Here is a 27,998-nt window from a genome sequence, read left to right as displayed (position 1 = left end):
GGTTCTGAGAACCCAGAACGGCCCGGAGAGCAGGTGAGGCAGGTCAGGTCCCCACCCCTCAGGTGTCTGGTCTGAGGAGGCCATTCCCCTGCTTGTCCTTCCAGGAGCTCTCAGAGCAGCCGGTCCCTGTGATGGAGGGGGGCTGTTAGCTTCGCCAGCAGCTGAGGAGCAACGAGGGTGGCCCATGGACCTGCCAGAGAGCCCAACGGGTGGCCCCGCTACTCCAAGTAGGTGGCTGGGTCCCTCCTGACCCTGCAGGAGGATGAGGAGGGAGAAGTGGATGAATGGGCACCAGACTGTGACTCGGGGTCTTGGGGGAGGTGGCTTGAGGCTCCACCTTGGTGCAAGGTGTGAAGGAGGGAACCTGCCCTGTGCCCACCTGTCTGGACCCCTCGTCCCCTTTGCTCCTAGAGGCCAGAGCAGAAGCCTTTGCGTGTGGTGTGCGGTGCCCCCTGCCTGGAGCACCCTTTACCAGGGACTGCAGGCTCCCCCTTGCTTCATTCAGATCTCTGCTTTCTGCAAGGCACCTGCCCTGTCACACTCGCTCCTCTTTGCTGCTCTGCCTCTCTTCATAGCACTGACATCGCACTGTCTCTCTGTCCCCCCCACCCCCCCCACCCCACTAGAGCATGAGCTCTGCCAGGCAGACTCTGTTTTATTCTCTCTGGTATTTCCAGTTCCTAGAGCAGCATTGTCCAGCAGCATATATGTAATTTTAAATTTTATTAGTAGCCATATTCAAAAGGAAGAAAAAAGGAAACAGGCCAAATGAATGGCAATAATAGATGTTACTTAACTTTATATATCCACAATAGTATTGTAGTATCATATAATCAATATAAAATGGATTGGAGATAACTTTTTCCCCCATGCTAAGTCTTCAAGGTCTGGTGTGTGCTTTATGCTAATAGAGCACCTCAGTTGCTCTATTAGAGCAACTTTTTATGCCTAAGGTGCTCTTTTTATGCTGGCCACAGTTCAAGTGCTTACAAACAACGTGCGGTGGGTGCTACGCTAGAACGATGCCTGACGCATAGTAGGAACTCGGTTACCGTCCTAGAATTGGCTGGATGCAAACCACATGCATGGGAAAGCCACTTCTGGAGCAAGATGCTTGCCCGGTGGTTGCCCTCTCTGAAACTCATTGGCTAAGTGGGGAGCCCAGAGTGATGGGGGATGAGGCTCCCACCCTCGGGGAGAGGCAGGGCCCCTTTCCCAGAGGCTCCTAGCGTCCAGCAGCAGCAGAACCTGAGTGTTTTCTCAGGGCCCAGGCTTGAACTGCAGCCTCGGGAGTTTTTCTGGGTAGGAAGGTAGGAAGCAGACACCTGGGTGGGGAGACCCCAGTGCCTACTGATGGAGTGACCAGCAGAGGGCGTGCAGCCACTGAGGAATCCGTGGCCAGGGCTGAGCCCGCCTGGAAAGGCTCCTGAAGGAAAGGGAGGGAACACCCAGGGGAGATGGAGACAGAGGAAGACTCTGGGGAAAAAGACACGGAGAGACAGCATAGGAAGGAGAGAGAAGGCTGGGGAATGAACGGAGAGTCTCAGAGATATGGGAAGAGAAGCACAGAGACACGAGGAAGAAAATAGAGGCAAGGGACATGGGGAGAGGGATGGGAAGGAAGATGGAGAGAAAGCGCAAGAGAGAAAACTAGAGAAGGGCAGACACAGAGACACAGAGAGAGGTAGAGACACTGAGGAAGGAGATGAAAGAAGACAGGAGAGAAGCACAGTGACATCTTCCTGCGGGGCCCTGGGAAGAGACTGTAGACACAAGCGGATCCTCAGACCCCACGTGATCTGTAACCAGACAGTCCTGGGCTGACTCTGGGTTGCTCTCCCTGGCTAAGTGGCCCTGGGCAAGTGACTTTGCTGGGCCTCAGGGTCCTCCTCCATAACATGGTTCAGTGCAAGAGGAAGGAACAAGAGTGCAGGGAAAGCCCTGGGCACGGCCCTGGCGTCTCCCCTAACTGGGTTCCTACGCCCCTTCCCAAGGAGCATGGGCTCCACCCCGCGGGGCGGAACTGGAGCTCGCTGCAAAGAACCTGCGAAGAGTGGAATGAGAAGGGCACTCGCGTTGAACTTTTTTATGCCTAAGTCTCCTCAGCTATAAAGTGGGGCCCATGCAAAACCTTGTATACTAAGCTTCCAGGACATGCCAGGCCCTCTGCCAGGGCTTTTCCAGATTTTATCTCAGCCATTTTCTAAGAGGGAAGGAACACCACCTCCATGTTCCAGACGAAGAAACTGAGGCTCAGAGAAGCTGGGCCCCTGGCCTGGGTTGTCCATGTGTCTGCCAGACCCTGTAGCCTGCGCTCAGCCCAGTGCCCTACCCAGCAGTCCAGGGGTCTGAAGGTCACTTCCAGCCCTCAGAAAGAGGCTGGGCTGTCCCAGTGGTTCCTGAGGTAAAGGATCTCCTCCCATATCTTGGCATATTTATTGAGTGCCTACTCTGCAAACACTGGCTACAGCAGTGGACAAACAGACCCTGGGATGTGCATTTTGTGTGTGTGCGCGCACGCATGCTCTTCACACACACACACCCCTAACCCTCCCAGTCCTGGGGAGCAGGATCACTCTACCCCACCTCCCTGCCATTTTATTGGTTGGGAAACCACAGCTCCAAAAAGAGAAGCAACTTGCCTACAATAGTGCAGCTGGGCTCTGAGCTCCTGGCCCTGGGCTCCCTGCGGCCAGCTTCAACTGGGCATGGTGAGAGGAGAGAGACCCGGCCCACCAGGCAGGCTAGGGGACCGGAGATGCAGCAGGCAGAATCGATCCAGGCTGCCAGAATGTTATCGGATTGTTCCTGGCTTCTGGGCCCTCCTTCACCCTCAGCTCCTCCCAGAATCCTCTCTTCTTTGCCCTCCCCTTCCTGCAGCCCCTCTGAGTACAGCCTGGGAGGCAGGGGAGGAGAGGAGGAAAGGGTGATTGCTCATTCTTATCTGGCTTCTGAGTGGGTTGGACACAAAGGAACAGACAGCCGGGGGGACTTCCTGACCTGAAAGATGGGGCCCACATCCCCAGGGTGGAGGGGTGCGGAGGTGACTCAAAGACCCTCACATTGCTGCCCCCGCCTGAAGCTTCCTGCTGTTCCCCACCAGGCCGCTGGGAATGAACTTCTCCCCTCTGCAGGAGCCAGGCCACTCCTCCCTCACGGGTGGACTGGCCCTCTTGTCTCCTCAGTGTACCTCTGGGAACAGCCGGACGAGGGGCGCCTAGAGACACCGCTCAGCTTAGAGGATCAAATACTCAACTCTATGTTCGAAGCTTGTGACCCCCAGAGGACAGGTGGGAGGGGCAGGGTGGGCCTGGGAGCACTGGGTGTCGGGGAGCTAAGCAATAATAAGGGCCAGAGATGGGGGGCTTGGAACTGGGGAGCCTTAGAGAGAGGGATGGGGGTCTTGTAGGACGGTGATTATGGGAAGCTTCAGGAATGAGTGGATAAGGGCATGGAGGCCTTTCAGCAAGAACAGTGAGGGGAAGAAAACTTGGGGGATATTAAGAGAAGAGGGTGGGGCTTCAGTGCTTGGGGGAGGAAGGAGGGGAGGGGAGCCACTGGGGGAATAGCTGATTCTCTTTGGTCCACCCTCTGAGGTGGATCTGATGACTTGTGAAAACGTGGACTTAGAGGAGGGAAAGGACTTGCCCAAGTTGTCCCAGCGGGCTGTGGTGCAGGGGTGCCACCAGCCAGCCAGTGATGGCCTAATGTCCCCAACTCCCACGCCTCCCCACCTGCCCCCGTTCCCTCATGGCATGCTCTGTCTCCAGGCTCTGTGGCTGTGACCCGAGTACTAGCCTATCTGGAGGCTGTGACAGGACAGGGCCCCCAAGATACACGCCTCCAAACACTGGCCTGCAGCCTGGACCCCAATGGGGAGGGCCCTCAGGCCACTGTGGACTTGGACACCTTCCTGGTCGTCATGCGAGACTGGATCACTGCCTGTCAGCTGGATGGGTGGGTCCCTGTACCTCCACCCTCACCTGGGAAGTCCTTCCTAAGCTCTAACCTCATACCTCCTTACTGCGGCCAGCACCCTTTGGGCTCAGGGCTCTCCTGTGGTTGGAAGGAGGCTGAGAAGAGACACAGTAAAGAGATGGGGTAGGGGAGGAGCAGAGTGTCTGAGGACAAAGTGCCTGGGAAGGGGATGTGAAGGGGGTCTGGGAAACAGACATAAAAGGGGCTGGAAGGAGGAAACCGGGGGCGATGGGTTAACAGATGCCCCTCACCATCCCTTCTCCAATCCCAGTCCTTGCCCTCCTGCTTTGCCATCTGGCCCCAGGCGCTAGCCATCTGGCCCCACCTCCCTCCCCATGGAGCTTACTCACCTAACCTGGCCCCTCCTCCAGCCGCCCAAAAACCCCTGCTGGGTTTGAGGATGGCTGCAGGGGGCTCTAAGCCTCATCCCTTTGATACAGAGGATTAGAGCTGGAAGAGGAGACTACCTTCGAGGGAGCCCTGACCTCCCAGCAGCTGCCATCTGGTGAGAATGCTTTATATAGAATGAAGCAGGCTGGCCCAGGGTCAGACAGTGGGGGGACTTCCACTTGGCAACAGAGCAGGAGATAGAGTGGGACCCCAGGGACCTTTGCTCTAGCCTGGAGCTGTGAGTTTGGCCTTCTAGGAGCCTCCATTACTGCCTCCCCACCCTCCTTGAGCTTTGTGAGTTGTTTCCAAAGCCTTCTAACACCAGCTCTGTCATAGAGCCCCACCAGGCCCCGCCCACCTCTCCTCTCATCCAGCCGGGATGCCCCAGGCTACAGTCCCTTGCTCTTGCACTCACACACTCACAGACCTGCATGCCTTTCCTGCAGAAATCTGATAATCTGATTAGTTACTTGCCCTGCCGTTTGGTTAGTTGATTTGCTTACCATTGTATCCCTAGGACCTCGAACACAGGAGGTGCTCCGTAAACATGTGTTTGTGTTATATTCCTCCAGCCTTACAAACACAAAAGCAAATGAAATAGAATTTACTTGGCATTCCTTGAACCTCCTCCCTAACCTCCTCCCTTTGGGCTTAGGGGCCAAGGGAGGGCTGTGAGCAGGGGAGGGGTGGGTCAGCTCTGGGTCGGGGAAGGACAGAAGGGGAAGCTGGAGGTGAGGAGGCTGGGGAGGAGGTTGTGGTGAGGGCCTGCGCCAGGGTGGGGGGTGGGGATAGAGAGGAGGGTGGAACACAGTTGGGGAGGAGGGGGACAGGGCCTAGGTCCTAGTGGACTGAGGGGGTGAGCAGGAGCAAGGGATCCAGGTGGCAGTGTGGGGCGGGGGAGTGGGAGGAGGAACAGGTTTGGGGCCAGTGTTGGGCATGGAAATTACAGGGCTATCTGGGAGATCCAGCCTGAGCTCACGGATAAACAAGAGGCTTTTCTGATGTTGGGTGTAGTTACAGCCCTGGGAGCAGATGGGGTCACCCAGAGCAAATGCTCTGAGGGTGGAAGCCAGACAAGGAACAAGCCCAGAGTCCTGGGGAGCCCACCACCCTCTGTCTATCTCCCTCCAGGAGGCCCAGACACGGAGGAGCCAGCCAACCTGGAGAGCTTCGGAGGCGAAGACCCCAGACCTGAGCTGTACCTATCCTCAGGCCCCCTCTACCCTCCCCTCCCATGCCCTCCAGCCTGCCCAGGGCCGGGCTAGGGCTTGGGGTCCTTTGGGAGTGGGTGAGGGATAGGGGCTGTGCTAACAGCTCAGGGAGAGCCGGGCAGTCTCCCTCCTGCTCTTTCTCCAGAAGAGCTTGTCTCCCCACCACCCTCACCACCTACCGTCATCTGGGAAAGGCGGCCGGGGCTGTGGGTGGTGACCCTGGCCCTTCCTGCCCCCAGGCTGGGCACAGCTGACTTGCTGAGCAGCCTGGAGGACCTGGAGCTCAGTAACCGCAGGCTGGCTGGGGAGAACGCCAAACTGCAGCGCAGCGTGGAGACCGCTGAGGAGGGGTCTGCGCGCCTAGGGGAGGAGATCGTGGCCCTGCGCAAGCAGCTCCGCAGGTGGGCCGGGCCCACGTCCACCACCCTGTGCCCCAGCCTCGCTCTCCACTCCCTCCCTCTCCGTGTCTGTGACCCCGCACGTCCCGTTCTTCTTCTGTCTTTTATCTTTCTCTCTTGTCTCCCTGGTTCTTTTTTTTTTTAAATATATTTTATTGATTTTTTACAGAGAGGAAGGGAGAGAGAGAGAGAGAGTCAGAAACATCGATGAGAGAGAAACATCGATTAGCTGCCTCCTGCACATCTCCTACTGGGGATGTGCCCGCAACCCAGGTACATGCCCTTGACCGGAATCGAACCTGGGACCTTTCAGTCCACAGGCCGACGCTCTATCCACTGAGCCAAACCGGTTTCAGCATCTCCCTGGTTCTTGTCTCTCAGCATCTCAAGTTCAGACTCTCTCTCTTCTTCCCTCTCTGATCTCCCTCTTCGCAGCCTATTTCTCTCCCTGTGGTCTGTCTTCCTCGTGTCTGTCCTGTTCCCCTATTTCAGTTTCCCACTCTCGAGGACCTACCCCCTTAGTTTTTTAGGTAGAAATTGTCCTGTTCTCCAGGCTCAGCCCCCCCCCACCCCCCTTTTTTTTCCCTCTGAGTCTCTGTTCCCTTCTCTCTGGGTCCCCATCCCCCTCTATCTCTGTCTGGGGTTTCTCTGTTGCTTCTGCCTCTGAGTGGATCTCTCCTGTGGTCTGTCTTCCTCTCTCACGGCTCACATGTCCCTGCCCCCACACAGCACCCAGCAGGCCCTGCAGCTTGCCAAGGCTGTGGATGAGGAGCTGGAGGACCTGAAGAGTCTGGCCAAGAGCCTGGAGGAACAGAATCGCAGTCTTCTGGCCCAGGCCCGGCAGACAGTAGGTTCTGGGCAAGGGGCACAGAGGTGTCCTCTCCCTTCCCTCTTTCTTGGAGTCTGAGCATCAGAGCCTGACGATGGAGGGGAAGAGGCAGAGGTCACCCAGGCTTCCTCCATCCCTCCATGTCCTGCTTCAGGCTTTGCCATTCCTCTAAAGACACAGAGGCAGCAGGAGCCATCAGGGCTCCCCAGCCCTGCTCCTCAGTGACCCCGGCCTGAGTGTGATCCCAGGGGAGGGGAAGGGCAATGTGGGGGTAAGGAAGCCCCAACAGAAGCCTTTGTCCTCTCAGGAAAAGGAACAGCAGCATCTGGTGGCTGAAATGGAGACCCTGCGGGAGGAGGTGAGCCCAGGCCCAGCGCCCAGCCCCGTCTCTTCCCAGTCCTCCCTCCCCCCCCCCGTCCCCCCCGTGCCTCAGACACCCAGCAGCCTGCAGACCAGACACCCTTCAGTCTGGGCGGGAGACCCCAGGGCCCCAAGATGTGAGTGTCCCTGAAGGTCGCATCACTGCATGTGAGAACTGGCACAGTTGGTCCGAGTGCAGGGTACGTGGTGGACTGCCTGGGTCCCCTCTCTGTGCCTCAGTGTCCTCACCTGTGAAAATGGGAAAAATAATAGAATCTCCCTCAGGGAGTTGTGTAAGATTTAAACAAGGGATGCTTGTAAAGCCTTGGACACGGCGTGGAAAGTGCTCAGTAAAAGTTAGCTAGTGTTGTTCATATATCAGTTGTTTTTTTATGGTGGAAAGAACACAGGCCTTGAAGTCAGCCAAGTTCAAATCACATCTCTGCCGCTTACATGACAGGCAACCTTAGGCATGTGACTACCCCTTCCTAAGCTTAGCTTTCTTATATATTTTTTAATCCTCACTTGAGGATATGTTTTTATTGATTTGCGAGCAAGAGGAAGGGTATGGGGGGCGTGGGGGGAGAAACATCAATCCGTTGCCTCCCATACATGCCCAACCGGGGATCAAAGCTGCAACCTTTTGGTGTATGGGACAACATTCCAACCAACGGAGCCACCCAGCCGGGTCCTTAGTTTTGCAGTATTTTCTAAGAATGGAGGAGAAGGGCATCTGTTCAACAGGGTTATTATGGGGATTAAATACGTGCTTTTAGCCCAGGGCCCAGCTCGTAATATGAACAGTCCCAGTTCACCCTCAGGTCTGGTTCGAGCCACATTCCATCTGAGACAGAAAACATCATCTGAGATCCTTTTGAGTCTACCTCGTCCTTTTATGTGGAAACTGAAACTCATCCCTTGATGATGAATCTCGTCACTGTCCCCCCACAAGGTGGCATCTAAGTTGCTGGAGACTCAGGCAGAACCTTTGTGCTCCAGGAGGCGGCGGTCCTCACGCAACATCTGTTCTCTCTGCTGGGCAGGATTGATGTTCATAGTCCCATGTGGTCCTTGGCCTTACTCACCACTGCATGCTGGCATCCACTGGGAGGCTGGCATTGCCTTCTCATCACTGGACATACAGTCTTTGCTGCATCTGCTGGTGGTGGCCCCCGTAAAGGCCACTGGGGCTCTCGCTCAGCCACTTCTGTACCCATCTAGGGGCACAGTGAAGGTGTAGCTGTTTTCCTGTGACTGTGGCCATTGGGGCCTCCCTGGTCCCTCTCTGCCTCAACAACTCGCACAGTTGTTTCTATTCCATTATTCATATGCCTTGTTGCTTCTGCGACTGAGCTGGGAAACGCCTCTCTCAGATTCCCACATGCCCCAGGGGTTCTGTAGTTCAAGTGCATCCATTCTTTTCTTTTTAATACATTTTTATGGATTTCAGAGAGGAAGGGAGAGGGAGAGAGAAATAGAAACATCAATGATGAGAGAGAATCATTAATTGGCTTCCTCCTGCACACCCCACACTAGGGATGGAGCCGGCAACCCGGGCATGTGCCCTTGGCTGGAATCCAACCAGGGACCCTTCAGTTTGCAGGCCAGCGCTCTACCCACTGAGCCACACCGGGTAGGGCAAGTGCATCTATTCTTGCCCCCCTCAGAGCTAACCCTGAGCTTTGATGTCTCATGGCCTATTTTCTCTCCGTTGCTCTCTTCAACTCTCCTGCACCCCTCCCCCAGCCCTACTCTGCCTGACCCCTTCCCCCCAAATCTTTGTCCTATGTCTACATATGGCTGTTACATTTAAATCTAAAAATGTTTCTACTATTGTTTTCTGGCTCTTCCATGAAAATTCCCTCCTTTGAGGCTATGGGAAGTCGCTGCAAAATGGCTGCCACAGTGTGAGGCATGGGATACAGAGAGAATGTAATTGTTTCGTCTAGAAATTCTCTTTTTAAAAACCAGGGGCTTACCCTAAAGCCTCTGGCAGAACCTCCGTCTTTGAGCAAAGTGGTAAGTGATAATAGCCCAGCCACTCCTGGTATAGCACAGCCCCTGATGGGTCGGGAATCCTGATTAACAAGCGGTTTGGAAGATGTCTGGGTTGCTTTGGCAGCTCTTTGGCTTGTTTTTCTGTCTGTGGCCTTGTGATCACAGGGGGCTATAACAGCTCCCAACTTCATGTTCTCATTCAAAGCAGGACAAGGAGGGGCAAGGGGGCTCAGCAAATGCTCCTCTCATGGCTCTCTTTTCATCAGAAGGGAAAGCTTTTCCAGGAGTAACCCCACCACCACCACCACCAGCTGCCAGGGAGGCCGGGAGAATATCTTCAGCCTCTGGAGGGGGAGAATGGCTGCTGGGTCAGCTAACCTTCCCGACTCCTGAATCTGCCAAGATTTCCATCTTGATTCACCTCCAGCGCTAAGGCTGGGGACCCACCTGCCCACATGGAGAGAGGATCTCAATGAAAGCAGAAGAAGGAATAAGCAGGGTGAATGGCAGCCAGCAGTCTCTGCTCCTCCCAGCCCAGAAGGCCTGTTGCCAGATCAAGTGCCTTGAGCTGCGCCTGGGACATCCTAGGCGCTCGATAACTGGAGCTATTCTTGGATCCCTCCCCTCCACCGTTCTCCCCACTGGCTGCTGCCTACAGAGCATCTATAGATCGAGTTCTCAAGTTACAGTAGAATAATGCTGGAGTAAGGGACACTCAGCTTTCCCTAGGAGAACCTATGGAGCAGGCTCAGGTTACTGCAGAAGAAGGCAGGAGCGGCTGAGTAACCAGGTTCCCTGCCGAGTAGCCCAGGATCCAGCCTGCAAATCCCGACCAGGTGAACAGATGTTGACACAGCATTCCTGGCCCCTCCGTCCTTCCTCCGCCCTTCACCTGGCATCCAGGCTAGCTGGGACTGAGAGGGAGGAGGGCAGCTGATGGAGGACTTGTAGGGAAGCCGGACTGGAGAGGAGGAGAAACTGGCCTTGGTATCCTCAGGGGCACCAGGATGAGGGATGGGGCAAGGGAAATCAGCTGCCTCGATGCCCAGAAATGCTCTCCCATGATGCCTCATCAAAACTCAGTGCAACTTGCTAGGTTTTTGGTCCCCAGAAACTCTAGAATGGAATTTGGGGCATTTTATTCTCAGTCCTATTTCATAGCTAGCCCTGCCCACTGCCCTCTCCTGGCCCACTTGTCCTCCACCCCCCATAACTCTTCACCCTTGAGGATTCTGCCCCAGCACTGCCTCCTCAGGAAGCTCCTCATCAGGGCTCCCAGCAGGCCCAGGCCCTGGTCCTCATCAGAGTCCACCTCACGTTATCATCAGCTTCTGCGATGGTCTCCACCTCTAGTAATGAACTTGGGACGAGAGATGCAGCTGGTTCCCCATTGTCACCCAAGGCTTCATCTGGCTCAGAGGAGAGACAGGTTATAAGCACAGAATTTGGCGTCAGATTTGAGTTTGAGTCCACTTAACATGTGACCTTGGCCAAGTTTTTTAACCTCTCTGATCCTCAATTTCCTCTCTCAAATTGGGGATGATGGCAGTTAAAACTATGTTAGGACAGCCAGACATTACATTCTTCCTGAACGGCATATGACCTGCATCGCAACAACCATGAAATCTGCCTGCCAAGAAGTCGAACAAAGTCTGGACCAGGCCCTGGACCTACCTACCCATCAGTTTACAGGAAATAATGAAGATGCGGGGACATGGAGAAGGAGAACACAATAAACCAAGTGCACAGTTTCCACAAGACAAATAACCTGGTTTCTTCCACAAAAGAAGGACCCAAAAAAATGCCAGGATTGGAAAGTGGGGGATCACTCAGTTAAAAAGAATTGAGACATTTCAACCAAAAGCCTGTGGATCCTCATTCAAACAAAATAAATTAAAACATTTGAGAAAAAAAATTTAAAAAGAGCACAACTTGGGTGTGAGATGGTACTAAGGAATTATTAATTTTGTTAAAGGTGATAATGGTAGGTATTGTAGTTTTGCTAAAGGTAGGGTCCTTAAGTAGGAGATTAAAATGCTGGAGTAGTTAAACGTGAAATAATATGATGCCTGGGATTTGCTTTAAAATAATCTGGTTAAACCCCAAACAAAACAAACAACCTGCATGATAGAGAAGAAACAAACTGGGAGACTATATAATTATTGAAGCTGGGTGATTGGTAAAGGGTTTCATTACACTGTTATTTTTACTTTTGTATGTGTTAAAAATTCATAATCCAAAGTTTAAAAAATATTTGTAAACATTTTTTCAATTACAGTTTACATTCAATATTATTTTGTATTAATTTCAGGTATATACATAGGGGTTAGACAATCATATGCTTTAAAAAGTGGTCCCCTGATATTTCCAGTACCTACTTGGCACCATTTATAATTATCACAATATTATTGACTATATTTCCTATGCTGTACCTTACCTTCCCATAACTATTTTGTAACTACCGATCTGTACCTAATCCCTTCACCTTTTTCACCCAGTTCCCTAAACCCCCCTCTCTTCTGGCAACCATCAGTCTGTTCTCTGTAACTATAAATCTGTTTCTGTTTTGTTTGTTCACTTACATTGTTTAATTTAGATTCCACATAAAACTATTCTGAATATAACATTTACCAAACACTTTTTTTTTTTAAAATATATTTTATTGATTTTTTACAGAGAGGAAGGGAGAGAGATAGAGAGCTAGAAACATCGATGAGAGAGAAACATCGACCAGCTGCCTCCTGCACATCTCCCACTGGGGATATGCCCGCAACCCAGGTACATGCCCTTGACCGGAATCGAACCTGGGACCTTTCAGTCCACAGGCCAACGCTCCATCCACTGAGCCAAACCGGTTTCGGCATTTACCAAACACTTGATATATGTCAGGCATTGTTCTAAATGCTTTGTGCTATTAACATGTATTTGCATTAATTACCACCTGTAGACCTGGGGAAGTCACTCAACCTTTATGTGTCCGAGTTGCTTTTTTGTGTGTTTTTTTAATTGATTTTTAGAGAGAGAGAAACATCGGTTTGTTATTCCACTTACTTGCACATTTATTTCAGTGGTTGCTTCTTGTATGTGCCCTGACCAGGAATGGAACCCACAATCTCAGCATATGGGGATGACACTCTAACAAATTAAGCTACCCCACCAGAGCTGAGTTGCTTTTATCTTTAATATAGGGGATAAGAAATGAGGTTTTTTACTCATTTACTGCAAGGTGCTCAGTAAATGTTACCAAGTATCTGATTTAGTCCTCACAGCAGCCCCATGAAGTAGGCTCTAATCTTCATTTTTATGGATGGGGGTGGACTGATGCACAGAGAAATCAAAGCTGAAATTCCATATGCTGGTCGGAGGGGTTTCATGGGCTAAAACATAAAGTGCTTAGCCTGAAGCCTGATGCACATCACGTGTCAGCAAATGTCAACTGTGGGTATTAGCATCGCCATTTGCTGACATGAACATAACCAGCCATTTCTCCTTCCAGAATGGAAAGCTACTGGCACAGCGGGATGGAGTGAAGAGGAGGACTGAGGAGCTGGTCATGGAGAAGGATGCTTTGAAGGTGCTGCCCCTCCCTAGTACCTTGACAACTTCCCTCCACCCCCAGGGCCATATTTACCACCTCCGGTCTCAGCCACCGAGGCCTGGTGACAGCTGGGAACTTCCATCACGCCGTCAGGTTCCCAGGGCTGCCAGGCAACTTGGCTGAAATCCCTGTCCATGTAGCTGATGTCCAGAGCCCTGGAGGGAGGTTGAGGAGAGGGGTTCGGGCGTGGGCAGGACAGATGGACAGACTCCTTCCTTGGCAGCGGCAGCTCTATGAGTGCGAACGCCTCATTTGCCAGCGAGACACCGACCTCTCCGAGGTAAGGGGCTGGGTGACATTTGCTTCCATGTTCACCTGCCCATCTCCTGCCCTGAGTCAGGAAAGGGAGGCCTGCCTGGCTCTAATCCTGGGATAAGCAAATGACCCAGAGAGGTCACAGGGTTCCACTGAGGTCACAAGCACGACCCTGCGGGATCACGCCTTGTGGTTCTGCGGCTGAGCGGGGAAATGCCTCTCAGATTCCCAGATGTCCCAGGGGTTCTGTGGTCCAAGTGCATCCATTCTTGCCTGCCTCAGGGCCTGTGTTCTCTTTATTGCTTTCTTCTTCAGTTCTCCTCAACCCTCCCCCAGCCCTAAGGATCTCCGCAGGAGCCCCCCAAATCTTTATCCTACATCTGCATATGGCTTTTACGTTTAAATCTAAAGTTTTCTATTGTTTTCCAAAACCAGTGCTGTCCCTCGGGCCCTAGCCCTTCCCCCAAGCTCACCCTGCCCGCCCCCACGCTCGCCCCCTCCCCCCCCACTCAGCCTCAGTGTCTTAATGAGGTTGGGCCCAGTCTCATCGGCTTTGGGCTTTCCCAGCGCACGTGCCACGCGGAGAGTCTGGCCAAGACCTTGGAGGAGTACAGGACAACAACCCAGGTAACCCAGGCTCCCTTGACGGCCCCCTGCTCGGCCTGGCTCTCCCCAGTTCTCCCGCCATCTCCGAGATTTACTGCCTCTTTCTGTTTCTGTCACTCTGTCTCAAGTCTTCTCCTCTCACTTCCATCTCCACTGTCTGATGTATGTCCCTCTCTCTTTCCCTCTCTCTGCCTTTTCACTTTTTCTCTTTCATTTCTCTCTGTGTATCTCTGTTTTCCGTTCACTTTTATTCTCTGTGGGTGTCTTCTCACCACACCTCCCCTCCTTATCTCTCTGTGTGTCTGCCTGGCGTATTTAGGTCCTTACACAGCCCCTCTCTGGATCTAGTCTGCCTCCCAGGGTGACTCCTCTCTCTGTCCCTGGTCTGTATGAGACTCTTGCACCTCCTGTGTCTCTGCCTCTCTTCGAAGCTGTTTCCACGTGTCTCTGTCTCCGCCTTCCTTTGCTTGGTTTTCCTGGCTGGCAGGTTACCTTCTGGGTTCCTGCTGCTCTCTGTCTCTCCTCAGCCTCCTCAGTTTGTCACTGCTTTCTTCCCCGTGTCCCTTGGCAATATGTGTCTTGAGGAACCCAAAGAAGTCAGGGGAGTAGACGACCTTGGAAGAGGAGCCTAGGGGTGGGGGTGGGGAAGAATGGAAAACCAGGTGTCCCTCACTCCCTCCTTCGCAGGAACTGAGGTTGGAAATCTCACACCTGGAGGAGCAGCTGAGTCAGATCCATAAGGGGCCGGATGAGTGAGTGGAACCTGACGGGTGGAGGAGGCAGGAGGAGAGCCCAAGGGCGGGGACCTCAGCCTCCAGCCCCACGGTGGGCAGGGTGGCAACCCCAGCACAGGCGACTGACAGGTGGTGGGCAGGCACAGAGGCCGCCCCCCTCCTGACTGTGTGGCCAGGCTACCCAAAGGGGCTCAGGCGAGAAGAGCGGACTGGGCCAAGCTGCTGCCCCCATCACTGGGCGTGGAGATCCAGGCCATTCAGCAGGTGGGTCTGGCACCCCTGGGAACACCCAACCCACCTTGAGCTGAAACTCTGACTCCCCCTAACCCGTTTCTCCTCAGGACCATCTGTCCTAACCTCTCCTTACCCAATTCTTGGTCCTGGCACCAAACTCATCCTGGGTCCTGCTTCCACCCTCCCCAGCCCAGCCTCATATCAGCTTCTCCCACCACCACCCCCCCACCCCCCCACACACACCTCAGCCCATCTCCATCCCCTTCTCTGACCTGCACTGTGCCTTTACTTGGCCCTCCCTGACCTCAGAAACAACTTTCCCAGAAACAAGAAGAGGCGGCCACCCATCTCTCCAGCCCTCTGTGCGGGGTGTGCCAGTGGGAGGAGGGCGCCAGTGAGAGCGACGAGGAAGCTGAGTTTCTGCCTCAAGCCCCAGCTGAGGGAGAGGTGAGCACAGGAGCGGACCTGAGACCAGTGGGGTCCAGAACTGGGAACAGGGCCTGGGACCCCCTGTACTGCTCTGTTCCCATTCAGTGGGCAGTTGTTCCTGAGGGACAGGGAACCCAAGCCAGACAGGACACCATTCCTGCCCTAGGGACTGGCCTGCTAGTGCGGCCGGCAAAAATGAAGAAAGCTATCACAAATTCCTTTGTGATATGATGGTTGTTGTTTAGAAAACACTGTCAGAAATCACCTTATTTGAAATGGTCCTATACCCTGGCCGGTGTGGCTCAGTTGTTAGGAACGTCATCTGATACACTGAAGGGTCTCAGGTTCAATTCCCAGTCAGGGCACATACACAGGTTGCAGGTGCATATGAGAAGCAACCAATCAGTGTTTCTCACATCAATGTTCTCTCTCTCTCTCTCTCTCTCTCTCTCTCTCTCTCTCTTTCCCTCCCTCCCCCCTCCCTCCCTCCCTCCTCCTACTTCTGCCTCCCTCCCTCTCCCTTCCTCTCTCAAATCAATAAAAAACATATCTTCAGGTAAGGATTAAAACAAAAAACTTTAAAAATTTTAAAAATTAAAAAAATGGCACTACATACATTTACAAAAGTCACGGGGTGTAAGTACAGCACAGGGAATATAGTCAGTGATACTGTAAACACTGTGTGTGGGGCCAGGTGGGTATTGGAAATACAGGGGGGACTCTGTAAAGTACATGAGTGTCTAACCACTATGCTGTACCCCCGAAACCAATACGAAATAATAGTGAAAGTAAACTTTAATTGAAAATAAACTGTAATTGAAAAAAAATTTAATTTACTAAATCCTTAAAAAATAAGAAATAGAACGGTACTACAGACACTGTAAAGGTACATTAAGCATTTACCTTAGCAAATCCACTGTGAAGTCTTGAACTCAGCAATAGCCATTATTGCCCCGGCTGGTGACGTTCAGTGGTTAGAGTGTTGGCCCACAGACCAAAGGGTCCTAGGTTCACTTCCCCATCAAGGACACATATCTTCGGGCTTTATCCCCAGCCCCATTTGGGGTGCCTGCAGGAGGCAACCAGTCGATGTGTCTCCCTCACATGGATATTTCTCTCTCCCTCCCTCTCTCTCTCTCTCTCTCTCTCTCCCCCTCTCCCCTCCCTCTCTTCCACTCTCTCTAAAAATCAATAGAAAAAAATATCCTCCGATGAGGATTAACAAATAAAAAAGGAGCCATTGTTTTATGAATTTTATAATAACCTGAATAATAATACTACATAACTTTAAATAACTGAGGCAACTCATCTTTTTTTTTTTAATCCTCACCCAAGGATATTTTTCCATTGATTTTTTAAAAAATATATTTCCTTATTGATTTCAGAGAGGCAGGGAGAGGAAAAGAGAGACAGATCCATAAGAGGCCAGAAACATCAATGATGAGAGAGGATCATTGATGGGCTGCCTCCTGCACGCCCCCTAATGGGGATCCAGCCTACAACGCGGGCATGTGCCCTTGGCAGGAATCGAACCTGGGACCCTTCAGTCTGCAGGCCAATGCTCTATCCACTGAGCCAAACCGGCTAGGGCTCCATTGACTTTTAGAGAGAGTAGAAGGGAGGGGAAGGGACAGAGAGAGAGAGAAACATCAATGTGAGAGAGACACATCGACCGGCTGCCTCCTGCACACATCCCAACCAGGACCAGGGATTGAGCCTGCAGCTGAGACATGCCCCTGACCAGAATCTAACCTGGGACCATTCAGTCCACAGGCCATTGCTCTATCCATTGAGCCAGACTGACTAGGGCGAGAGAACTCATCTTTAATGTCCACACTAAGAAGTGAGATTTTAATCTATTAGTGCCAGAAGAAATTTATTTATTTATTTTAGAGAAACATAGATTTGTTGTTCCATTTATTTATGCATTTATTGGTTGCTGCTTCTTATATATGCCCTGATCAGGGATTGAACTCGCAACCTTGGTATAGCAGAACAACACTCTAAGCAACTGAACTACCTGGCCAGGGCAACCAGGAAAAAAAAATTTTTTTTTTTTGGTTAATCCTCACCCAAGGATATTTTTCCATTGATTTTTAGGGAGAGTGGAAGAGAGAGGGAAAGACGTGAGAGAAACATTGATGTGAGAGAAACACACTGATTGGTTGCCTCCTGCACGATCCCTAAACAGGGCCTGGGCCGGGGAAGAGCCTGCAACCAAGGCACGTGCCCTTGACCAGAACCAAATCCAGGACCCTTTGTTCTATAGGCCACTGCTCTATCCACTGAGCAAAACTAGCTAGGGCTAAAGTAATTTTTAAAAATATATTTTTATTGATTTCAGAGAGGAAGGGGGAGAGAGAGGGAGAGATAGGAACATCGATGATGAGAGAATCCTTGATTGGCTGCCTCCTGCAGGCCCCCTACTGGAGATCCAGCCCACAACCCAGGTATGTGCCCTGACTGGGAATCAAACTATGACTTCCTGGTTCATAGGCCAACACTCAACCACTGAACCACACCGGCCTGGCTCAGGGATGCATTTAGAAAACAGTGTCAAGTTGGTTGAAGTCGTAGGATAAGATGTCTGGGAAAAAACAGAGAGGGACCTTGGTCCTGAGGGAGAACAAATGACCCATGACTGGGACCTGGGGAGGAGAATGGAGTTTGAAAGGGGACCACTGGGCCCCTTTTGGGGCCCAGGTGAGAAGTTTGGGGACCTGAACTCCTGGGTCCTGAAGAAGAAAGGGACTTGATGTGGTCTAGAACTGCTCCAGTTTCTGCTTCTGGGGCGGGGGTCACTGAGGGGGGTAGAGCTGTCCTCGAGGAGGCCCAGGAGGAAGGCAGGTTTTTTAAGAAGATGGTGAATTCTTGAGGTGGTAGCCCGGAGATCTAACCTTCCCCCCGACAGAGGAACTTGCAGGGAGAGCCAGCGTACCCGCAGGAAGGAAGGAAGGAGCGGTCAATGTGGTAAGAAGCCTGCTCCTCCCAAACCCATCCTCTGCCTCGGGGTGACACCTCCTGATTCTCAGACAGAGGGAACAGAAGAACTCTGAGAGCCCTGCTGGAGCCTCATCACTCACTCACTCACTCACTCATTCATTCACTCACTCACGTGCTGAGGCGACCCTGGGCCTGTGGACCAGCATGTGTCAAATCGAGCCCTGCCTCAGTGACTCCCGGCCTGGGGGAAATAGCCCTGCCCACAGAGTGCCCGGAGGACATCTGGCACCTGACCCACCTGGGGAGAGGGAGGCGATGCCTGAATGGGGTCTTGTAAGAGTGGTATTCGTATAGGAGACTCATAGTAAAAGAAGATCATTGTCAGGAAGACGGGCAGCTCAGTCACCCGGTCACTCTCACTGAACACACCTCTCCAAGGCCTCTAGGGAACCTGGGATACATGAGACCCAGATTGGGCCTCTGGGGAGCACCCAGGCAGTCGGGCAATCATCAGGGCTCTGGGGTCAGACACCTGGGGTTCAAATCCCAGCTCGGTCCTTTTTTGATAGAGCGTGGTCGGTGCCTTTGGCATGGTGCCGTGGACCTGTGGTTGTTATGAGGCTTGTGTGCAGGCCTTTGAGGATAGAAACAGCACTAGATGCCTGCAGGATCCCTCGGGGCCCTGTCCTGGGGGCCTGTGGTTTCCTGTGGTGCCACCCTCTTCCCCACCCCTCTTTCAGCTCCTGGCTGTAGCAACTAATGAGGCTGCCTGCCATGGGCTCTAATTGGATTCTCTGGGAAAGCTGAGGTTGGGAGGGATGGGGGCTCCAGAGATGTGACCTCCCCTCAGTCACCGAGAAATGGAAGGGAGAAGGGGAGGGGCTGGACATCTCAGCTGGGGGGCAGGGGTGGTGTGATGCACAGATCCGGAAGAGGGGAGTGAGGGAGGTAATGAAATCGGTGGCCCTGGAAGTGGCTAGGGTTAAGGGCCTGAACCTTGAGAGGGGCTGGATGCTTTTTGGGGTGCTGACTGTATCCTGAGGGTGTCGGGTCTGAAACTGGAGGGCCAAATCCCTTGTTCCCAGCGAAGGTGATGGCTAGGAATGTGGACATCTGGGCCTCCAGGGGCTATCCAGGCTGGCAGCTTGAGACCCGAGTCTCTAAAGAGGCATTTTAGGCACCTACGAACCTCAGTGGGGCAGAGGCTGGGCCCATACCCCCTAAGAGAAATGGCCTAGGATGGGAGTGGGCCCTACACAGTCGGATTCTGGAGTTCGAGTCCTGAAAAAAAAAGCCAGTGAGACGGAGGCTCAGTGAAAATGGTGCAACCCAGCAGGAAGCATGGGCAGGGTCTCCTCGGGCCCTGGTCTGAGCCTCTGGTGCTTTGGGGAGTGAGAGCTGGAAGCCTCGGCTCCTCGCTGGCGCATCACCTAGAAAAGTAGCCCCTGAGAAAGCCAGTGAGATGAAGAGACCCTCGCACCCTTTTTGAGGTCACAGATCCAGGTCCATCCTCCTTAAGGCCCCAACTTTAAAGGTTCCCCTGAGCCCCTCACGGGCAAATGGGAGCCAGGCAGAGGGAAGAAGCTTGCAGTGACATTGTTGTTGCCCCAGGTTGCCCAGAAGAGAGGAAGAGGAGGAAGCGGAGATCCACGGCACGGTAGGCAGTCCCCGCACCCCCCCAGTGCCCATCCACTCCGGGCCCTTGGAGGGGACTGATGTCATCACAGCTCCTCCCAGCTCCCGCCTGCACCTCACTTCCCCTGAGCAGACAGAAAAATCATTTGGCCAAGAGATAACAAGGCCCTCGCTGTAGCTAATGAGAGCGGATGGTGCTGTGGGTGGTGGCCTACAGGCCAGTGGGCGGCCAGAATGTTCCCAGGGGACCCCCCCACAAGCGCACACAGGGCTGCAGCCGTCACACCACCGGCCTCACAGACGTGGCTACACCCCCGGATTGCGAAAATGCACACGCACATGCGCCCACACACAGGAAGGGGCTGGGCCCTCCGCAGCGGGCCTCAGCACCCCCCTGCCCAGCACCACACACACCGGGTCCTTTGCTTTTCCAAGCAGCAGGTGACCATCCCCATTCTCAGACAAGGAAAGGGAGGGAAGGAAATGTGGTGACATGAGTGAGGAGCCTGCAGTCCTTGGCTGAGGGTGTGAGAGCGGGCCAGGCACCTGGACCCTGCAGGGTCCAACCATCCCACATGGTCTCTCTGAGCAGCCTGACTGCAAAGCCCACCTCCTTCCTGCCACACCCTCTGTGGAGCCTGGTCCCACCTCCACTTCCTCAAGCTGGTGTGAGGATCCTCACCCGGCTCTCGGCTCTCAGTGGGATGAGGGTTAAGGATCATGTCGGAAAGGGCCTGGCTCCAGGCCTGACACAGAGCAGGCACACAGTAGGTGGCCGTGGTGAAGGTGGTAGCTGGCACTGGTGTTCTGTTATTCGTTATTTATTACTGTATTTCTGTGGCCATTGGCTACTTCAGAATCCAATGGCAGTGGAAATAATCAAGTTGAGTAGCTCACACAGTTATCGTGCACTCACTATGTGCCAGGCACTGTTCTGAGCCCAGTGCTCACGTTTTTTTAACCTATATTCACTCAGTCAGTCTCCACTTTAGGCCTGTGAGATGGGCACTGTCGTCATCCCTGTCCAGCAGGTGGGGAAAGTGGGGTGTGGAGAGGTCAGGTGATGTGCCAAAGGACACACGGCCAGAAGCTGGCAGAGCTCGGACCCCAACCGGCAGTGTATTTCAATGTTCATGCACGGAGCCATTCATTCGCTGTGTTCCACCCCCTTCCATGGGGTCACTTCTGCCCAGGACCCCATGTCCCAAGTTTGTCATCTCCTTTGTCCTTCCAGGCTGATCTCTCCATCCTTCCTGGAGACATTCCAAGCAGCCCTCCTGAGAGGTACTGGGACCCCCAGGGAGTGGGAGGGAACTTGGGGACAATGTCCAGTGTGACTGCCCTGCCTTCCTCTCTCTCCAGCAGCCCTTCCCAACCAGACCTACAGCACGCGCTGGTGCCTGTGGAGAGGAAGCTGGTTCCGGTTAGGAGGCCAGTCTGGAGCCACTTCTGCCTGTGCCCCCTGCACCCCCAGCCCCAGCAGCTCAGGTGAGCCCCAAGGTATCACCAAAAGGAAATGGTGGTCAGTCATGGGGCACATAGGCTCCTCCGGGCCCTGCCCTGAGCACTGTCCTGCCACCCCACCAGGGCCCAGCGGCACCCGCTGATTCCCGCGCCTGTCCTGGGTCTCCTGCTGCTGCTGCTGCTGTCCGTCCTGCTGCTGGGCCAGCCCCCGCCGCCCACCTGGCCCCACCTCCAGCTCTGCTACCTCGGCCCTCCCCCAGTGTGAGCCATGCTCCCCGCCCCTCAGAGCAACCTCTAGTTCGGTGAATTCCTGCGACTCTTTTTACTGTTGTTCCTGTTGTTGTGCCACTGTTATCAAGACCCCAGATGCAGCTCAGTACTCCAGGATCCACGCCCCGGAATGGGGTCTTTATGTGAAGTCTCTTGGTTTTGTGATGGTTTTTACTACATTTCTTGGTAATGGCAAAACGCGCCCAATAATGGAGTAAGTGCTAGGGGCTTATTGTCCTCACAAAACAAGCCTGGAGAACAGCACGAGGCCCACAGCCCCGTCTCCACAGCCTCCGGCTAGGGCGCTGAGTCTGTGACCCTCCTGGCCCCTCGTGCTCAGGGGATGGTGGACACGGTGGCTTCATACATCGTCTCTGCAGAGAAGGCGATGTGGCCCTTCTTTTTTATAAAGAAAAACAGTAGTCTTCCCAGAGCCAGCAGCAGACCTGTGTTTATATCCTGTTGGCCAGACTGTTTGGCATCATCACCCCGGCCTGCAAGGAGACCAAGTGCCTCTCCCGGCAGAAAGAGGGAGATGTGGGCCAGGCACACACCACAGATGTCCGTCCGCTACGTGCAAACGGCCAGGAAGGGGGCCGGGCGCCATTTGTTCACTCCACAAACACAGTGATCGTCCAGTTGCCACAGCTGGACCTTAAAAGATAAAGCTTAGAGAAACAGGCCCTCCACTGTCAGGCCGGGAGCGTTCATTTTCCCCAGGGATGATGGGAGGCTTGAGAGGTTTTGTTGCTTGTTTTGGTTATTGATGTCTTAATAGAGGTGTAACTTACATACAGATAAATGGACAAATCTTAAGTATCAGCTGGGTGAATTTTTGCATATGTAAGCATTCCAAACTAAACCCGCCCCGGGTCAAGATACAGACCAGTCTCAGCCCCACAGAGGCTTCCGTGGAAGAGTTTTGAGCAAGGGTGGGACAGGATCGCACCCCAAAAAGGCACCTGACTCAGCCTGGAGGCTAGAGGTTTCTCCCCAGAGCCAGGACATCTGTTCAGTCTTGAAAGGTGGGTGAAGTTGGCTACAGTGAGCAGGGGCTGAGGAGCATGCTGCAGGCAGAGGAAGTAAATATGTGTGAAAACGGGGTGGGAAAGATCCCCTCCCTGTGTGGAGAGCCATTGGCAGCACCGTGCTGCTGGGATTAAAACTAATAGAGCCTGGCCAGCGTGGCTCAGTGGTTGAGCGTCAACCTATGAACCAGGAGGTCACGGTTCAATGCCCGGTCTGGGCACGTTCCGGGGTTGAGGGCTCGATCCACAGTGGGGTGTGCAGGAGGTAGCCAACCAATGATGCTCTCTCAGTACTAATGTTTTTCTCCCTCTCCCTCGCCCTTCCTCTTTGAAATCAATAAAAATATTTTTTTAAAGTTTGTAAAGAAAATGATGTGAAGCCAGGAAGAATTGAAGGCTACAGAGTGGTGAAATTAAGATAGGTGGGCCAGAGCCCATGAAGGGTTTTAGACACCACCATGAACTCTACTCCTGAGTACCCAAGAAAGGGCTTGAGCAGGGAAGGGACAAAATTAACTCGGAGTGGGAAAGAGACCCGAGCCTGCACAGGGGATGAGTAATGAGGCTGGGGCTGGGGCCCAGGTGGGAGAGGTCTGAGCTGGACCTGATGTGTGGGTGGAAAGAAAGGTGGAGAGAGGCAGGGCAGGAAGGACGGAGTCAGGGACTGACAGGCTGTGAAGGAAGAGGGAAGGACAAGGACAGCACCCACCCAGTGGCTAATCTACACGAATAAAAGGGTAATATGCTAATTAGACCGGGAGACCTTCCAGATGTCCTTCCAGACAAAGCCATGGTGGCGAGGCCGAGGCAGAGGCGGTTAGGGGCGATCAGGCCAGGAGGGGAGGGCAGTTGGGGTGAGCAGGCTGGCAGTGGGGTGCAGTCGGGGGCGAGAAGGTTGGCATGCAGAGTGGTTAGGGGTGATCAGGCAGGTGAGCAGTTAGGAGCTAGCAGTCCCAGATTGCGAGAGGAATGTCAGACATCTCCTGAGGGGTCCCAGATTGGAGAGGGTGCAAGCTGGGCTGAGGGACATTCTTTCCCGCCCCCCACCCCCCTGCACAAATGTGCACCAGGCCACTAGTAGACTGTAAAGCCATTCCCAAGATGGAGAGCCCATGAGAAGGAGCTCATATGGAATGGGGTGGGGGTCAGGGTTCCCAGAGGTGGCTGGAGCCCTGAGCTCTCCGTCTGGAAATGGAGGTCTGGGTGTTACCTGCTGTGGAGATCTAGGGAGGAAGTAGAGTGTGTGAAGGGCAGAGTGAGGCTACTCAGTGTCTAGAAGAGGGCCCGGCATATGGTAACTGCTTGTACGGTTGTAACTCCATTTCTCCATCAGCAGAGTGGAAAGGTTTAGACTGTGAAGTTGCACAGGTTTGGGTTCCAGCTATCCTGTGCTTTGTTAGCGCTGGCAACTTGGGGAAATTAGTCCTGACTTTCAGAGTCTTATTTGTAAAATTTGGCCAACTCTGGATGATTTTGAAGATTACAGTTATTCAGTATTTCAACTACGCAGAAACAGACCCACCTCATGGCCCGAAGGGCAATTACGGCGCGGGTGCAAATTATGGGAGAGCTTGCCAATACCAAGAGTCCGCCCGCCCCCTTCGGTTAGCGGCCACGCCCAGCCTCGCCCCTTCGCTAGTGGACCAATCACAGCGCGGTCCGCGCGAGCTGCGCCCCGGGCACGCAGTTCCGAGCCCTCGGCATCTGAGAAGTGGGAGGTTGTCAGTCACCTTGAGGGGCGGGGCTGGAGGGCTGGCCTAGACTCCAGGATGGCAGGTTCTGATTGGCTGCTGTCTCGTTTCCCTGGCAGCCCAGGTGTCTCCCCGCCCCCGCCCCTGACTCCGGGAGCCTGATGACTGGTTCTCTCTCCTCTTTTCCCGCCCCAACCTGTCCCTCTGTCGGTCTCCCCGGGACACAGGAAACCCTGGAGAAGCTGCTGGAGATGCTTCGAGAGAGTGGGAAACTTTTTTCTTTTCTTTTTTTTTAAATATATTTTATTGATTTTTTTACAGAGAAGAAGGGAGAGGGATAGTCAGAAACATCAATGAGAGAGAAACATCGATCAGCTGCCTCCTGCACACCCCCTACTGGGGATGTGCCCGCAACCCAGGTACCTGCCCTTGACCGGAATCAAACCTGGGACCCTTGAGTCCGCAGGCCGACGCTCTATCCACTGAGCCAAACCGGTCAGGGCGGGGAAACTCTTCTAATAACGTTCGCTTCGTGCGGGGCGCAGTTCTGAAGTCCTCATAGTATCCGATTAATCCTCAGATGAGGAAAAGGATACTCAGAGGTTAAGCCCTTTCCAATACCACACGTCTGGGGAGCCTGGTCTTCAACGGCAGGTGCAGCTCACATCAGAGTCCCTGATCGCACCACTGCGCCCAAAGAAGTCGGGATAAGAGAGCGGAAACAGCGAAATTTAAGACTAGTGAGAGCTGGAAGAGAGAGACGGGGACCCAAAGGAAGAAAAGTAGGAAGACACGAAGGAGTTAGGCAGAGAGAGAAAAGTGAAGAATGGAAGGAAGAGTTTTAGGGGCAGCAAGAAGAGAGAGGAGATAGAGATTCCCAGGGCGAAAAAGAAGTACGAAGACTCAGAGAAGGGAGGACAGACACCTAGAGAGCGACAGAGACCCAGAGAGGAGAACAGAGCCTCAGGGGTGGGAGGAACAGAGGCTCGGAATGAGAGGGTGGAGCAGAGATGGAGAGGTGGGGCTGTGCATGAATGGAGGGGACTGAGGGGTGAGATGCCAGTGTAAGCGGTGCTGGGCCCTCTCCCACCCCCCACCCCTACCTTACACACACACGCACACACACACACACACACACGCACACACGAGCGCAGGAAGGAGGCGGAGTCCTGGCGCACGGCAGGGTCTTTATTAACACGCCCGCGGGCGCTCAGCGCGCGTCCAGCACCAGCAGCTTGTGCATGTAGGAGTTCAGCCAGCGGCGGCGCTCCAGGGCGGCCAGCATCCGCGCGCGCTCCCGGAAGGCCGCGTCGTCTGCCAGGGCCAGGCTCCGCCGCGACGGGGGGCTGGCCCGGGCCGCCCAGGTTCCGCCCGGGGTGCGGAGGCTGCGGGGAGACGGAGAGACGCGGTCACCGCGTGCCCGGGCCCTCCGCCCGCCACCCCCTGTCCTCCCCGTGGTCTAACTCGAGGCCCCGTTACTGCACCGTCCGGGGAGTGGCCGGTCTCCGTGCTCTGCCTCTTGCTCTGTGCGGGTCGCGGTCTCTGTTCTCCAGCTTCGGAGCTCCCCGAGCACAGAGACAAGTCTGATGCCCTGGCCTGCCTCCGCCCAGCGCAGGGCCGGGCACGCCCCAAGAACCCAGCAGTCGGCGTTCGAGGAACGAACCCGGTTCTGCTCTGACTCCTTTTAAGTCCCTCCCGGCCTTTCCCAGCTTGTATCCTTTTGTATCTCTTGCAGCTTCCCTGTCCACCCGCATCTCTCTCACCCTAGTCTCTGTCCTCTTTCTTGGTCTCTGCGCAGAGCCTCTCCGAGTCTCTGATTCCTTTCTCTGTGGTTCTCTTCCCGCACCCCCTCCCTGGGAATTCTGGGCGTCGCACGTACCTGAAGACCCCGGCGGGGGGCAGGGCGACGCCTGCGGCAGTGCGCGCGCCCCAGGGGACCAGCAGCAGGAGCAGCAGCAGGAGCCGCGCCCGGGAGCTCCGGGGCACCTGGCGAGGCTCCATCACCTGCGGAGAGACAGGGAAGGGCTCCGTGAGGCCGGTGGCCTGGCCCCGAGCCCCAGAGTTTACCCACCCCCAGCAGCCAGGTCCCAGGGCCCCTACCGCGCAGTGGACTTGGGCAGCGAGCAGGCAGCCCCCTTATATCCCTCCCGCAGCCCCCGCAGCGGGCAGTGACGCAGACCAGGGGCCGGGGGCGTGGGGTCAGCCTCCCCCCAGGCTCATTAGGAGCCTCCGGCTGTAATGAGGAGCCGGGGGTGGGGGGCCCGCCGCTGCCTTGGCGGCGATCAACTAATTGGGACCAGGAGCTGGGTCCTGAGCAGACGCGGGAGGGGGAGAGACGGACAGACAGAGAGGTGGACGCAGGGGGTGTGTCAGAGGGATAAAAATAGAGATGGGCAGAGGGACCATCAGAGCAGAAGCCAGAGACACACAGAGAGAGAGAGACACTGGAAAAGCCACACGGAGGAACTGATAGGGAGAAGCAGAGACACAAAGAGGTGAAGTAACCATGAGAAGGACAGAGACTGTGACAGAAGAAAAAAAAAAGAGGAAGAGAGAAAAGGAAATTGACAAAGAGGGCCAGCTAGAGAGGAGGGAAAGGCTCTGGGAAAGACAGAAGGAAATGGAAGGACAGCCAGCTGGACAGAAATGCCCAGAGATAAGCCCCGGCAGGCAGGGAATCAGAGAGTGTGAGATAGGGAAGGGGAGAGGGGAGAGAGACAAAGGGTTGTGTGGTGAGGTGTGAAGGCGGGGAAAACGACAGGAAAGTCTTACAGAGCTCGGGGAGCAGGGACAGGGACAGGGCCCCGAGCTGCCCCGTGGATGTGCCTAGCCCTTCCCGGGGCGGAGTGTGGGGTGTTGTGAAGATAAACCCCAATCCACACCCACCCTATTAAGAAGATGCACTCCACACAGTGGGAAGGTGGGCAGAGGTTGGGAAGTCCCAAAGGCAGTAACAATCTGGCAAGATGTGGGAAGCTGGACTCCTATTTCCCCAGAAAAGAGGGGGACAGGGCCTGGGCTCAGGCTCCTGGGTTTAAATTCCTGGATTCTGGTGGAGGAGGGGCCTGGGGATGTCTATTCCTGGCTCCTGGGTCTTGGCGTAGTTTGGCACCAGGGGCTTCCACTCGGTTGGGCCACATCCCTCCACCAGATAAGCCAGTCCCTAACTCCCTTCCCGCTCAAGAGACAATGTGCTTTTTTCCCATTGATTTCTAAAGAGAGTGGAAGGAGAGGGGGAGGGAGAGAGGAACATAGATGTGAGACATATCGATTGGTTGCCTCCTGCAGGTGCCCCAACTGGGACCGGGGAACCCGCAGCGGAGGTACGTGCCCTTGACCAGGAATCTAACCCACAACCCTTGGGTCTGCAGGCTGACACCCTAACCACTGAGCAACCGGTCAGGACTGGAGGCAATGTACTTTAGCTCTGTCTCTTTAAGATCCCAAGCTTGTCGCTAGGCTCCCAGGATCCCCAGGGAGGGGGTCAGGTGCGTCACCTGCGCCCTGGGACCCTACCTCCTGCTGCCCCGCCCAGAGCCATTCTGCAGCATTCACTGGTCTCTGCGCTCAGCTCCGCTCACCTGCTGGTATCTCGGACCCCCCTGAACAGGTAGGAGACCCAGGGCCCCGAGTGACCCTGTCGCATCCAGGTGTCCTCCAAGCCTACCTCCACCTGACCACAGACCAGCCCCTGAGACCCTGAAACCTAAGCTCCATCCTCAGTAAACAGAGACCTGAGTCCCCCACAGCTCTCTCCTCCTGCAGGCTGAGGAGTTCAAACCCCTACACCCCTATCTCTGCAAGACCCGAGACTCAGAGTTCCTAACCTCCTTCTCACTCAGGATCCAAGAGTTCAAGACTCCCATGTCCTTCTCCCCGATAACCCAGCCCCCCAAGCCTGGCTCCCTCAAAACCCTCAGCATCCGAACCTGCAGGCTTCTCTCTAA

The 27,998-nt window shown here is 54.4% G+C and overlaps 2 protein-coding genes across 4 annotated transcripts; one reads left to right on the top strand and one right to left on the bottom strand.

The window, feature by feature from the left end:
• The first annotated feature begins 106 nt into the window (after positions 1–106).
• Positions 107–22,739, top strand: KASH5 (KASH domain containing 5). Of its 3 annotated transcripts, none has more exons than XM_059665334.1 (19): positions 107–227; positions 3,186–3,290; positions 3,771–3,957; positions 4,419–4,483; positions 5,500–5,566; positions 5,819–5,980; positions 6,707–6,824; positions 7,114–7,164; positions 12,661–12,738; positions 12,986–13,042; positions 13,585–13,644; positions 14,311–14,375; positions 14,534–14,621; positions 14,916–15,038; positions 17,932–17,990; positions 19,575–19,620; positions 20,833–20,882; positions 20,961–21,086; positions 21,186–22,739. In XM_059665334.1, exons 1-19 carry the CDS (start codon positions 185–187, stop codon positions 21,325–21,327), a joined length of 1,692 nt encoding a protein of 563 aa, XP_059521317.1. In that variant the 5' UTR covers positions 107–184; the 3' UTR covers positions 21,328–22,739. The 3 variants fall into 3 exon arrangements, with proteins under 3 accessions (XP_059521317.1, XP_059521316.1, XP_059521318.1); XM_059665333.1 differs by having other exon boundaries at positions 14,901–15,038; XM_059665335.1 differs by lacking the exon at positions 107–227 and having other exon boundaries at positions 3,106–3,290; positions 14,901–15,038.
• A 2,517-nt stretch (positions 22,740–25,256) lies between these two features.
• PTH2 (parathyroid hormone 2) lies at positions 25,257–27,826 on the bottom strand. The gene is made up of 2 exons (XM_059665426.1): positions 25,931–27,826; positions 25,257–25,436 (listed from the first exon to the last, which is right to left on the bottom strand). The coding sequence occupies exons 1-2, from the start codon at positions 26,050–26,052 to the stop codon at positions 25,262–25,264; spliced, it is 297 nt and encodes a 98-aa protein (XP_059521409.1). The 5' UTR covers positions 26,053–27,826; the 3' UTR covers positions 25,257–25,261.
• Positions 27,827–27,998: the final 172 nt, after the last annotated feature.

This window comes from Myotis daubentonii, chromosome 15 (genome assembly GCF_963259705.1).
Source record: "Myotis daubentonii chromosome 15, mMyoDau2.1, whole genome shotgun sequence".
Lineage (NCBI taxonomy): Eukaryota > Metazoa > Chordata > Mammalia > Chiroptera > Vespertilionidae > Myotis > Myotis daubentonii.
The sequence above is the reverse complement of the archived record's forward strand: the minus strand, read 5'-3'. Positions and strand labels throughout refer to the sequence as shown.

Bases quoted from the DNA above. Each gene is read 5' to 3' on its own strand.
- KASH5 (XM_059665333.1), top strand. From the start codon at position 185: ATGGACCTGCCAGAGAGCCCAACGGGTGGCCCCGCTACTCCAA. The intron at 4,484-5,499 runs GTGAGAATGCTT...ATCTCCCTCCAG, and splicing joins CTCCCAGCAGCTGCCATCTG to GAGGCCCAGACACGGAGGAG. The intron at 19,621-20,832 runs GTAGGCAGTCCC...TTGTCCTTCCAG, and splicing joins AAGCGGAGATCCACGGCACG to GCTGATCTCTCCATCCTTCC.
- PTH2 (XM_059665426.1), bottom strand. From the start codon at position 26,052: ATGGAGCCTCGCCAGGTGCCCCGGAGCTCCCGGGCGCGGCTCCTGCTG. The intron at 25,437-25,930 runs GTACGTGCGACG...GTCTCCCCGCAG, and splicing joins CCCCCCGCCGGGGTCTTCAG to CCTCCGCACCCCGGGCGGAA.